Source organism: Cherax quadricarinatus, chromosome 18 (assembly GCF_038502225.1).
Source record: "Cherax quadricarinatus isolate ZL_2023a chromosome 18, ASM3850222v1, whole genome shotgun sequence".
NCBI classification, from domain to species: Eukaryota; Metazoa; Arthropoda; class Malacostraca; order Decapoda; family Parastacidae; genus Cherax; species Cherax quadricarinatus.
In genome coordinates this window covers 16832552-16846673 of record NC_091309.1, presented here as the reverse complement: position 1 = coordinate 16846673, position 14122 = coordinate 16832552, and the positions used below count along the sequence as shown (strand labels likewise).

At 36.1% G+C, this 14122-nt stretch overlaps 1 protein-coding gene across 22 annotated transcripts in view; it reads right to left on the bottom strand.

Annotated features, from left to right (window-relative positions):
- LOC128689421 (ankyrin-2) overlaps positions 1-14122 on the bottom strand; it is a 989227-nt gene that overhangs the window by 214847 nt on the left and 760258 nt on the right. For all 22 annotated transcript variants that reach the window (XM_070086289.1, XM_070086299.1, XM_070086296.1 and 19 more), the window contains one exon: positions 4042-4246. In XM_070086289.1, the coding sequence (XP_069942390.1) occupies positions 4042-4246 (205 nt within the window). The remainder of the gene's footprint in view (positions 1-4041; positions 4247-14122) is intronic.

The window sequence follows — 14122 nt, the reverse complement described above, 5'->3', positions numbered from 1 at the left end:
TGTACTCTACTTGTCTTGCCACCACCACTTTCCCAGTCACATGCACTGACAAAATGACCACTTGCAATATCATGCTTTTATCTTCAAGATAAAAAACAAAATCAGAATTTTTGGAGCTGTTGGAGTGTGAGCAAGGTAATATTTGTGAAGTGATTCAGGAAAACCAGTTAGCTGGACTTGAGTCCCGGAGGTGGAAAGTACAGTGCCTGCTCTCTAAGGGAGGGGTTTGGATGGACATTTGTCACATCTGCACACCTATGGCAAGACAGTGATAGTGTGAGTGATGGTGAAAGTGTTTCTTTTTCTGATCATGCTACCTCGGTGGGAGGCGACCAGTGTATAAAAAAAAAAAAAATATTTTAGTAAACAGGAAAGATACCCATTTTAAACACATATATGGTACACATTTTATGTATGGAAATTCAGTGTCAGGTTCTTCTGATAATGGATCTCATCTGCAACTTCTTGCTTGCAGATCTCATTCAGAATACAAAAAAAAAAAAAAGAGAAATAAACTAAACTGTTTTATTGCAATAAACCTCTTTTTTTTTTTTCAACAAGTCGGCCATCTCCCACCGAGGCAGGGTGACCCAAAAAGAAAGAAAATCCCCAGAAAGAAAATACTTTCATCATCATTCAACACTTTCACATCACTCACACATAATCACTGTTTTTGCAGAGGTGCTCAGAACACAACAGTTTAGAAGCATATACGTATAAAGATACACAACATATCCCTCCAAACTGCTAATATCCTGAAACCCCTCCTTTAGAGTGCTGGCATTGTACTTCCCATTTCCAGGACTCATGTCCGGCTATATAAAAATAACCGGTTTCCCTGAATCCCTTCACTAAATATTACCCTGCTCACACTCCAACAGATCCTTTTACTTGCATAAATCAATGAAATGCAGTGGATGACCATAACTGGTGCGGTTACATTCCTGAAAACTGTGCTACCAATGATCTGTGCAAATTATGGAGTAAAAAATATATGGAGAAAAAAAGGTTTGTTCCTCAGGCTTCCAAGAGAGCCATAACAATTTTTTTAACATCATCATACTTCAAAAAATCATAGTTTTTGAATGCTAGTAAGATTCAAACTATGAAAAGGAAGAGTACATATGGCTAAAAAAGTGGTTATATTAAAAATGACAGCACCAGACAAGCCTGGCCCATGGCCAGGCTCTGTGTGTAGAATAACTCTTGGAACACCTCAAAGGTAAAGGTCAAAGGTGTATCAAAGGTATCTGTTACTTACCTTCAAGTTGGATTACCAATGCTAACATCCTGAAATGAATGGAGAGGGTACCTGTGGCCATACTGGGTCAAAGCTGATGGTTGGGGGTTAATGTTATGTTTAAGATTGGGGATCTTGGGATGCTGATGCAGTTTTATTAGTTGATTGTTGCAGAGGAGTGCTTCGGTATTCTGTTATATGCCACTGGTTTGTTTTACCCTGCAATTCTTTCTACAGCCCACTGTGCATTCTAAACTTGTTAAACCTTCCAGTACTAAATGTGTGATTGTTTTTAGGTTATCCTCCACCCCCGTTTCATACACAATTTTGTAGTGGAACACCTTTGTTTACTTTTCAATCCACACATTTAGTTCTATAAAACTGTAATCAGCTATCCCTCATTATTTTCAGTGTCACATTGATGAATACTCATTGCACAAACCTTTATCATCTCACTGTTTCAAACTGAATGAATTACTGATTCTCTAACACCAAACACTTGTGTGTCTCCATGATGCATGTCCCAGCCTTCAGCATCTTAATTACCTCTATGGTTTCAAAATAGGCATGGTGTCATGCTTATTTTCTTCCTTGCATCACCAGCATCATGTGCACTTTGTTTGGATACCATAATAAATGTCCAGAGGCAAGATTGTGCGATGAAAAACTGAGCAGTGATATACATTGACCCACATGGGAGGCTGGCTGGCTGGCTGTGGCTCGCTCGCTCGCTCTCTCTCTCTCTCATTCTCTCTCTCTCTCTCTGTGTATGTGTGTGTGTTTGTGTGTTCACCTTTCCTCACACCCTTCCATGCTTCACTTAAATAACTGAGTTGCCTAATGCAGAGTGATGGGTCTCTTGCCTGTCACAGCATTCCTAGTGGAAATGCATGGTACCAATAGAAATGAATTGTGCTTGTGTGCCTTAATAGAAATGGGTGCCCGTCGATTGGAAATGAAAAACTAATTTAGGTCTCGGAATATTGAAAATGCAAGCCATGATCACGTGACCTAATGTTTTCCACTGTATATCAACTCGATTGTAACCAAAAACGTTAAATACAGTGTGTCATGTACTTCCTGCCTCCCTCTTCTGAATTCTCTTTCTCTATCATGACATGTCCATGCGAATGATGGTAAATTAAAAAAAGTCAAGGAATTTGATAATTCAAAGAAATATATGAATGCACTGTTCTGTTAAAAATTATGTACATTTTCTTAAGTTTAAGAGCATAAGCATTTTTCCATTATGCCCTACATTTCATAATTTCAATTAGTGCATTATTAATTATCATATCAATTTCCAGGAATGTAACTACAGTATTATTAATGTTTGACAGTACTGTATACAGTGTGTGCAACTATATAGACCACTCTATTATTGTATAATTTATCTACTTAGAAAATAAAAATATTTCATTTTAATCTCTTTTAATGGAACAGTAGTACCCAAACTGCTTATTTAATGATTCAATTTTGTAAATAAAAAATATTACATACCTTGATATTAAGGAAAAATTATGAATCACACAATATTATACAGTATAAAAAATATTAACTTTAAGTATACAGAAAAGAAATAAATTAAAACATTTCTGTGGCTAAGACTATAGCTGTTACACTTAAAAAACACCATTTTAATAAAATTTGATTTGCACTAATTAATATACTGCCAGTACTAGTATCACAAGATGGAAAGGAAATTCAGCAACTCATTCCTCTGTTTTTTATTACATAGTGAAATGTTTTTTTTTAAATCAGTAAAACAATGATGATAATCAGTACTAACTCTTTTATTTTCTTGGTACTCAATTGTTGCTGTTTATTCAACATACCGGCTCTCTTCCACCAAGGCAGGGTGACCCAAAATAGAAGAAAACTATAAAGTTTATTGTCTTTTTTCATTTGGTAATTTACACAGAAGACCACTTCCCCATATAATCAACATTTCCTTGTACTGTACTGTATATGTATAACCACTGGTTAGCAATTAATTTGATAAATGGTTTAAAAATCAGAGTTTTCCTGGAAGGTGCACTACAGAATAAGTTCATCATTTTATTTCAGTCTACACATCACCGCTTCCACAAAAATAATGCAGAATTATGCTTGCCTGAGTCTTAACAAAGACGAACTTGCACCCTGATTTTACTGATGCATTATCATAGGTATTTAGAATTTATGATAAAAGTTAAGCCTAAAAATAATGTAATTGCATACCCTTCAAAAAACAAAATGAAATTCAAGCTGTAAGTGAGGACAGGGCAAAGGTTGCTTGTGTAAAAATCTTTGAATTGTACCATAGTTGCAATCTGCAATTTTTATTAATGCCTCTGATAAAATTAAAGTAAGCACAACTAGAGCAAAGTAAGACATCATTATCAGCATCATTTTATAAAACACACCTCTATTGCTATAATAAAGTTCTCCAATGTTATACTTTGCCATGATCAATCATTATCATAATCAGTTTCTGCTTACCAAAATGCTTGCAACAAATTTTCATAATTGGTGTCACAATTTTAGTTTTAAAAGGAATTACAAAAAAAAAAATCATACACTCTTACATTTGAAAACATTGGTGAGCCCTGAGAGAACACTGACATTTATACAAAAAATTAAATTAACCTCAAAAATATAACACAGAGGACAGGCATTCCTAAAGAAATGATAAATAAAAAGCTATCAGAGAATTATAGCCCATTTCTCACCATCCCTCTAAACATAGATATGTATACTGAAAACTTTCACAGCTATACACCAAAGAAAAACAAATATAAAACTTTTATTGCAAAACTCACCGGTGATCGAGCAGAGAAGACGAAGGGTCGGAGCTTCACCAGAATACTGGTTGATCATTCCCTTGCTAGAAGCTTGAGGCACTGGGATGGTAAGGGTAATGGGCTTATGGAACTTGCGTCTACGTGGTTCCACTGTTACAATTGGCGACACAGCAACCCTGTTACCCAGCAGCTTTGCCACAAGGTCAGTTGGAATTGGCTGGGCCTGTAATAAACCGACTGATGCCATGGCTGAACATACTTACCAATGTTAACAATTTGTGTAACTTGTATGTTATCTTATTCCTGAAATAATATCTGCACATTTATTGTATGTTTGACAAGGACAGGAAAAAATCACTGTATGATATTCAAGAAAAGAGAACAGATAAATACAAGCACTATAAGCATGTAAATGGAGTTTCATCATATAACACCAATAATGTCTTTAACAGCATCTATATTTTTGGTGCTGATATTACCATAACCCCATTTTATTCCATTTTTTTTTTTTTTAGAAATCTATTCCCATGCATTAACATACATCAAACAATTTTTAATGAAAGTGTTCTACACTGTACAATTTTCTGAGAAACAATCTTTAATGCATATCCTCCTTCCTCTACAAAAGGGATTCTACCAATGAATTGCATTCCCAGTCTTTCAACTTATGAACTAGTTATCAGTAAGTCAGCTTACTATCCTACAGAAAATGACAGTATGCATCACACGTATTTTAATAGCAGACCGGCATTCATCAAACAATTATTTTCTCAGTTTTTTTACTGGGGTCTCATTTATATGAGCAGATCATATCTCGGGTGTATGCATGTCAGAGAATCATCCCCCATGATTCCCCCCTCAACCCCTCCATAACACCAAGTGCCATTGCTCTAATACACATTATTTAGGTAGGCATACTGGTCAGAGAGCACATCTTAAGTCTGAGTCATTGGTAAACGAGTACGTTGCTAAGTGAGGAGAGGCTGTACTGTATTTATTTTGCACAGGACTTTTGCATTATTGTCAAACACCAGGAAGTACCAAAAAAGAGCATGGGGGCTGAAGCCCCCAAAATTCCATCAGCCATCCTAAAGCCCCCAAATAATAATAATAACACTGCTTCAAGACAAGTCCACCTAGCTCTCTCCTCTGACCAGACTGTCATCTCTAAGCCCTAATATATAAAGCTTGTAAAGCCACCCCTATCAAATACATTAATTGTTTCCCCACGTCAGCCATTCCTACCATAGTTAGGTGATCCAAAGAAAGAAAACACATTCACCATCATTCATCGAATGACTGTCCTGCCAAAAGCTCATGATCACATTTGAAAATATATTCATATTGAAGTGTTTTATTCCTTTTGGCAAGCCAATTACATATGTTAAAAACAAACAGAGATCCTAGTGACTATCTGCCGTTGACATTTTCCTCACGAGGTCATTTTCATCTTATAACTGTCCACATTTTCTTCTCAAGCAAAATTTCTCATCCCTTGTAATAGTTGTCCTTTTATTTTTGGATTAATCTTTCAAGAGAACTCTACTGAAAGTTGTTTGTATATCTAAATTAAATCAACCTGACCATCCATTTCTTTCTTAAATAATTTCTTTGACTGTTATAATAGGTTAAATTTTGATTTGACATACAATATTTGATTGTGGTAAAAAATTGAACTGACAGACTGCAGAATTTTTGTTTATATGAAAAACCCTGCCTCCATAATGATGGCAATTTTGTCCACCATGCACAGTTTAAAGGGTTCCAAGAGCAAAATAAATTTACAGAATTATTTTAGTTACTCATAATTTTAATTTCAGTAGAGTTTTCAAGTGAGTGAACAGAAGGTGCCATTTATAGGCCATTAGGTCTGCTGCTCTCTGCTTTGTTCTTAGTGCTTTTTGCCTTTCAGAAAAATACATCTGATATGATATTGTTTTAGTAGCAGTGGATGATGTGTGTGATGCAATTAATCAAGTTAAAACAAATACAGTGGAACCTCTGGTGACAAATGCTTCTGAACACAAACAAATCGGTTCACGACCAAAAAATTTGCCAAATTTTTGCATCTGGTCATGAACATATAATTGGGTGCCAAACAAACACAGCCACACCAATTTTCACATTCTGCGCCATTTTTTCGCACACGCCAATTTAGAAAAGTAGTTTAACACTTTGGCAACACTCTGGTATAAGAATCACTGTTGTACTATATTTCTACAAGGAATTATAGACATTTATAACATATATGGTGACACCACCACCTGAAGCATGTGTGCTCACATGTCAATTTTCAGATTTTTTTCAGATTTTTTTTCATTTATTTCTTCTATTATTCTTTCTAATATAATAATTGACAATTTGGCATCATAACAGACTGGGTGGAGCTAATACGGAATCTGAGAACCAATCAGGAACCATCTGGTAACATTTGCTTACGTCGGCAAGAATTCCCAAGTCTCATGATGCGGGGGGGAATATACTTTATTATTATGCTAATATCAACACTACTGCTTATTTACCTATCATAATTGATCTAATATGACATAATAAATAATATAAATAACATAGAAATATAGAAAATACTCCAGAATGAATAATATTTGGCATAATACCAAATGGTCCGACAGAGGTATGAAGTTACTGCTAGAGGATTTGGGATAAAGTACCATCCTCTTATCCCCTCCTGGGTACTTATATTAGAGAAAATGTAGTGTAGTACAGGGCTAACTGTGATATACACTCATAATGCACCATAAAACTGAAAAAAAAGCTATTTTCTCTAATTTCTTTCAGTTTGCGCTTGTTTTCATCGATTATTTCGGAAGTAAGTTATTTATAAATTACAGTAATTACGACCATGATAAATTTACCTTAACATTAGTTTTTAACCCACAAGACTAACATCATACATAATTTTATAATCCTTTAATTGTCACTGCCATTATTAATATCACCTCTCTTTCCCCACTCCTGAAGTCGGCCCACCTTTCCAAGGTGAGGAGGGTTGAGTGAAATGCTCTTGAGAAACAACTGTCTCTCATGTGCAATCCACAGATGGAAAGCCCAGCATCTTATCTGGGTAACATGTTCTAGAAGAATAAAACAATCTTCATCCAAATCTGTTGGTGTCAATTCTGCTGACAGTGTGAGGACCACTGAGCAAAGCTATGCTCATGGTGTCCTGTCTTCAGTATTTAATCTACCTTAAATTCCAGTAGCTGCAGCATTTACTATTTCCTGTTATTGTATTCTCTTCTACCACTTTGTGAAGAACTATGTGCAGTGGTACCCTTTTGGTTCCTTTTCCTCAGTGTACAGCTATTCTCCCTGCTGACTGTATTGAGAAATCTTCCTTAACAATTCTTTCATATCCTTCTATAATGCATTTATTATACTATATGTGAGAATCATGTACCCATTTTGTCCTCCTATCAGCCAGTGAAAACATACCTAATCATTCTAGCCTTGCTTTGTAATTTTTTTTTTTTAGCACTGGTAACCATTAAAGGTAGAACGATCGATGTAAATGTTTTGTGCAACACCTATACTTTGAAGGATACAGCAGTAAAATAAGAATTTTGAGAAGGTAATATGCCTCTGAGCATGACTGTAAAATTGTCCTCCTGGCTCACGCCTATTATATTGAAGAGGCACTTTAAAAGAAGTGCAGAAATTAATAGTCAGAATATCAGGCAACTTAACAAGGACAGTCAGACTTTTAGTAAGACTGGTCTCACATAGTTTCAGATCTTCCTCCTTTAAAGCAATGGTTTTGTGATATGTTTTCCTATGGAGAATTGAAATCAGTGTAAGTGGAATTATGCAATGGGTCCTTGTGCATGAAACTGATGACTATAAATTGTTAGATAACGATGTTATTAGCGTCCAATGAACCAAGAGGTGGTGAAATAGTGTTCTCGTAATTACCAGCTCCAGTATTCTCATGTTCAATGAATCGGATTTTTCCTATACATTTTATCCCAGGTGGAGGGATACTGATGTGAGGTCTTATATGTCCTCCCCTATGTAGTGTCAAAGTGTGGAGTGAAGATCAACATAAACCAAACCTATTCTGAATTGTTAAATCCTGAATTGAAGCCCACAAGTCTAATGATCAGAGGTGCATGGAATACAAAAGACAACTCTCTTCTATATGGTGTATGTGAAGAAAATGAGTTTTCTAAAAGAGTGCTTTCTTCCTCCATTCTAGTAAGACCTATACATTAAGTCTTACGTTGCCTCTTGTGACATCATTTGTGAATTTGTATGCTGAAAGCATTATATGATTTCCTCCTCTAACTCCTCTAGGATAGTGCTTGCTTGGTATGGTAATAAATGCTCAGGAGCCCCAAGCTAGAGCATCAAATGAACACTCCTCAGGGTGAGTATAATTTAGAACTCCACTCAATGAGTGGTGCTCAGGAGTTCAGTTTAGGATGCAAGGTTCAGGTGCTCCTCTTGGAGGGAATAGCTACTGTGATCCTCTTGGAGAGCATTATTTAGGTGCTCAGGTAAAGAAAAATTATTCACGTACTTATGCCATGGTGCATGCTCTGGTTACTCATGCTAAGGAGTACACGTTCATTCTTGCTCCTGTTAAGGAGTGCACTCCTTTACAAGCAAAAGAAACCGAATCTTTCATTCATGCCTGTAAAAACCAAATTAAGTGCAAAAAAAAATACAAAGAATTAAGGATAATGACAAAATCCTCAAACTGGAAGTGGAAATGTGTAAGATACTTATATGAATTAGCAAGACAGTCAAGAATCTTTAAGCTAACCAAACAGCCTGGATGAGGTATGTGGGGGAAGTCTATGTCAGTACTCTGCTTAAATAAGTCAAGACAAAAAGTAAAGTGGTTGACTAGAAAATATTCCTTCAGACTTTTGCCATGAGACTTATACCGGTGTCACAGAGTGATCTTTTATCCAAGGGTTTTTCCTCTGGTCTCTTGTATTAGTAGTTATAGTAGGAAATTCCAAGATATGCAATACGTACAGTGTAAGCAATCTGCTAATACCTGATGCATCTATTAATGATAAGGTTTATAATAGGCCTTTCAGCACGAAGAAATTGTCATTGGCGTTATATCTACTACAAGGTCTGATGCCTCAGGGAGGATGATGTTCATGTATTGCTAAAAGATCTTGATTCCACCATATTATTTCTCACTATATTGAAAATCTTGTTTTTCCTCGGTCACTCTCACAAATGCAATTAAAAAATTTTTTTTTTTTTTTTTTTTTTTTTTTTTTTTGCAAATTACATATTTTCTTGAAGCACAGAAAGAGTATTGCCATGACTGGTCCCAATGAACAAAAGAGGCAGATATATGCAATAAGCAATTGGAATGCACAGTCATTCATTCAAGATGAAGTGAAGAATTTTTTTATAACTTAGACAAAACGAACAATTAGGGATTAAATGAAGTGTCACACTAGCTGCAAATAGAATACACAAAGAAATAGAAGAAGTCCTAAGTTATAAAAGCAGAAAAAACTTATATCATTAAAGAAAAGTTACTCATATGTGTAAGCTGCAAAATACTGTAAACAATGACTACTAAAATATATTATAATTGCACAAGCAATTTGGTTTTAAAATTAAGAGGTCATGCACTATCCTCCTCCGCTCTCCACCCATCCGAACCATATTGTCACACACGAGATACGTAACTTGCTTGAAATGAACACCTAACTTCACTTTCTACTTGAGAACCTAAAAAAAAATGCTAAGTTCAACCATTAAGGTTTATAATATTTTTTATTTTGACATTATGAAGTAATGGAACCCCCTTCTTTCTGGCAATATTTCTTGTTATTATATACAATAGAATAAAAACATAATTCATTCTTTTTGAAACCCTACTACTGACATAACCGCACAAAGCATTATTCCTCTTAGAACAGTCTGCATTTTATGTTCGAACAAAAAAGTCCCAAATACAGTACTGAACTTCATTTATCATCTCTATAGTATATTTTAGTGTCATTTCCTTTTTTTCTTTGCAATCAGTCTATCTTGCTTATGCTCTTCGTTCTCCCCATCTATTTTATACTTGACTACAAGCTATTGTATTTCTAACAGAACATAATGCTGTTTTCAATAATCAAATAATTAAACCACAAGAGAGCAAACATACTGTATTTCTCCAATGACATCAATATTATAATCAGGGATGTGCTTTGGAAAAAATTCCAGCATGTTTTTCCTACGAAATTAAAAACTCTGAAGGAAATATAACATAGGCACTAATAACCTGATTAACTAAACAGAGTAAAATTACAAAATACAATAAATATAATGGTATTAGCCCTTTTAGGGTTTCTGACGTACTAGTACGGCTTACGCACCAGGGTTATTGACATACTAGAACGCCTAAATTCTAGCACCTTCAAATCTAGCAAGAGAAAGCTGGTAGGCCTACATATGAAAGAATGGGTCTATGTGGTCAGTGTGTGCAGTATAAAAAAGTCCTGCAGCACACAGTGCGTAATGAGAAAAAAAAAACTTTGACCGTGTTTTTTAATTAAAACAGCGACTTTGCACTGTATTTTCAAAAAGTATTTATGGTTGTATTCTAGTTTTCCTGGTCTCATTTTATAGAATGGAAGACATATTACAGAAATTAAGATGATTTTGTCTGGTTTCACAATGAAAAGTACCTTGAAATCGAGCTCAAAGCAGCAGAAATGTTTGATTTTCACCAAAGTTCAAAAGTAAACAAATCATGCCAAGCATCCAATACACGTCAACTGGTGAGTCTAATATTCTTTCACAAGTGCGCTGATATTATTTATACCATTTCTACACTAATGCAGTAGTCTGCATAACAGTAAATCTTCTATTTTTTGCGAGAATAAACATTAAAAGTGGAAAGCAAAAGAAATGTAAGAGGGGCCTGGGGACGTGACTAACGAACAGAGAACTTGTTATTTTAGTGCCAGGAATGTCTGTCTTGTTTATTCTGGACCCTATTTGGAAATTGGCATCTTATGAAATTTGTGTGAAATTGGCAAAATTGCCAATTTGTAACCACTTTATTGGATAGTTGAAATTGGTAAATGGGTGGTTTCTTGTATTCATTCGATAGAAAAAATGGAGTTCTAGCAAAATGTGATTTTTGTCGACTAGTACACAGGAATCGGCCGAAAATAGGGCTCAAAATGGGGAAAATCGCTGATGCATAAAAATTGTCGAGACCGCTAACTTCGCGAGAGCATAATTCCATAAGTTTTCCATCAAATGTCATACTTTTAGTGTCATTATGATCGGGAAAAGATTCTCTATCATTTCATAAGAAAAAAGAAATTTTTTTTCCCCCCAAAAAATTTTCGACCCTTAGAATGAGTTTAGGAGAGGGCCTCTCGATCCTGAAAGGGTTAAAGCTGAATTTTATTTTCTCATTTTTCAATGAAATGCATATTTTATTGAGACCATTTGATGCATGTATCATATGCACATAATTTTTAATGAAGATTTCATTTATTTCTTATTTGGTAGTGAGTTAATTTTTTTTATATTTGGTGTATGACCATTTACTGTATATGTATTGAGCTCATATTATTGGGGTAAACGTCAGTCAAAAAATGGAGATGTTACATTTTATTTTCTTGGAAGAAAATAAAGAAGCTGATAAGCACTGAAAATGTGGTTCTTGACCCATTCACTGTCCCTCACATAGATCTATGTCACTGACACCAGAGTTCCTCACGTAGATCAACGTTTTGAGCTTAACTCCTTCTGATAAGCTGAGTGATAAATTTTGGCCTATGAAAGAATGGGTCTGTGCAGTGAGTGGGCACTTTGTAAAATATATCTTGTCACACGTGATGTATGATGGGGAAAAGGAAAACTCTGACCTTGCGTCTGGTTTAAAATAGTGACTTTGAACTGTTTTCTTCGATGGTTTTTATACATTTACAGTGGACCCCCGGCATTCGATGGCATCAGTATACATTAAATCCAGTATTCGATACATTTTAACGCAAAAATTTTGCCTCGCCACTTGTTAAAAAACCTGCCACACGCGATTCATCCGGGATGCGTCCACGTGAGTGCCAGTGTTTACAAGCCAGCCAGTGTGCTCGCATCTCAGCATACATTCGGTACATTCCATATTATCACAGTGTTTTTGGTGCTTGTTTCTGCAAAATAAGTCACCATGGGCCCCAAGAAAGCTTCTAGTGCCAACCCTGTGGTAAAAAGGGTGAGAATTAGTATGAAAATTAAGAAAGATTTTGAAGGGTTTAGGGCTAACCCTGAGAAGCCTATGCCAGTTGTAGGATCCATTGTGCCTACTTCAAAAATTAAGGAAATGTGTGCACAGTGGGTTGAAGTGCAAACCTTTATGGATGAAAATCACCCTAACGCAGCTATTGCAAGCCGTGCTGGTGACTATTACAATGACAATGTTGTGGCCCATTTTAGACAAATCGTAAAGGAACAGGAGGTACAGAGCTCTATGGACAGATCTGTTGTGCGACAGAGGTCCAGCGACTCTCAAGCTGGTCCTAGTGGCATTAAAAGAAGAAGGGAAGTAGCCCCGGAAAAGGACTTGCTACCTCAAGTCCTAATGGAAGGGGATTCCCTTCTAAACATTAACAACTTCGACACTCCCCTCTTCCCATCCCATCAATCATCACCAGATCTTCATTAAAGGTAAGTGTCATGTATTCTATTGTTAGTAGAGTACAACTAACTGTGCATGTCTTCTTCAGTTTGTGTGCATTAAACTTAATATTTCATGTGGTAAAACTTTTTTTTTATAGTACTTTTGGGTGTCTTGCACAGATTAATTTGATTTCCATTATTTCTTATGGGGAAAATTAATTCGCCTTTCGATAATTTTGGCATACGATGAGCTCTCAGGAACGGATTAATATCGTATACCGGGGGTCCACTGTATTGGCTGTTTCATGGTATGAGTTGATAGAATGAAAAACATTCAACTGGAATAGAGATGAATTTGATTGATTTCAGGATTGGAAGTGGCTTGAAATTGGGCTCAAAATAGCAGAAAGATTTTATTTTTGCCAATTTTCCTTAGGAAGGGTAAGGTCCCCCTACACCTCCAGTCTGTTTCGTGGGTTTTAATTATGTTTGATTTAATTACTGAAATGCCGTAAAGAATGACGAACTATTCCTAGTTATGAGCAATAGGGTAAATCTTCATTTTTTTTTTTGTGAGATGATGAATTCAAAATGGAGGGCAAATCTGATATAGGTGAGGCCTGGAAACACGATTAACCCTTAAATGGTCCAAACATATATACAGTGGTCCCCCACTTTTCGTAGTTCCCGGCAATCATAAAATTTGCCAATCATAGAGGTATTTTCGTATAAACATGGACTCGCTTTTCATAGGTTGACTCGCGAATCGTAGTTCATCCGGGACGCGTACCCACGGCGTGAGCCAGGGCGGCAGCCAGTCTGGCATTGTTTACCAGTGAGCGAAGGTCCCCTCACGTGCTCCAGCGAAATATTTCATAATATTCCATTTATTTTAGTGCTTACAAGTACTAAATAAGCTACCATGGCTCCAAAGAAAGGTCCTAGTGCCAAGCCTGTGGTAAAGAAGGTGAGAAATACGGCTGAATTTAAGAAAACCATCATTGAACAATATGAAAGTAGTACAAGTGTGGCCGAACTGTCCAGGATGTATAAGAAACCCTACACAACTTTATGTTCCATAGTGGCCAAGAAAAATGAAATAAAGGATGCTGTTGTTGGAAAGGGAGTAACTATGCTGACAAAAATGAGATCACCAGTACTGGAAGAGGTTGAGAAGTTATTATTGGTGTGGATAAATGAGAAACAATTAGCAGGAGATACTCTTATGACTTCGTTTATTTGTGAAAAGGCTAGGCAGTTGCATGAAGATTTGGTAAAGAAATTGCCTGCAAATAGTGGTGAAGTGAGTGAATTTAAGGCCAGCAAAGGCTGGTTTGAGAGATTTAAGAACCGTACTGGCATACACAGTGTGGTAAGGCATGGTGAGGCTGCCAGTTCGGACCACAAGGCGGCTGAAAAATATGTGCATGAATTCCAGGAGTATATAGAGGCTGAAGGACTGAAACCTGAACAAGTGTTCAGT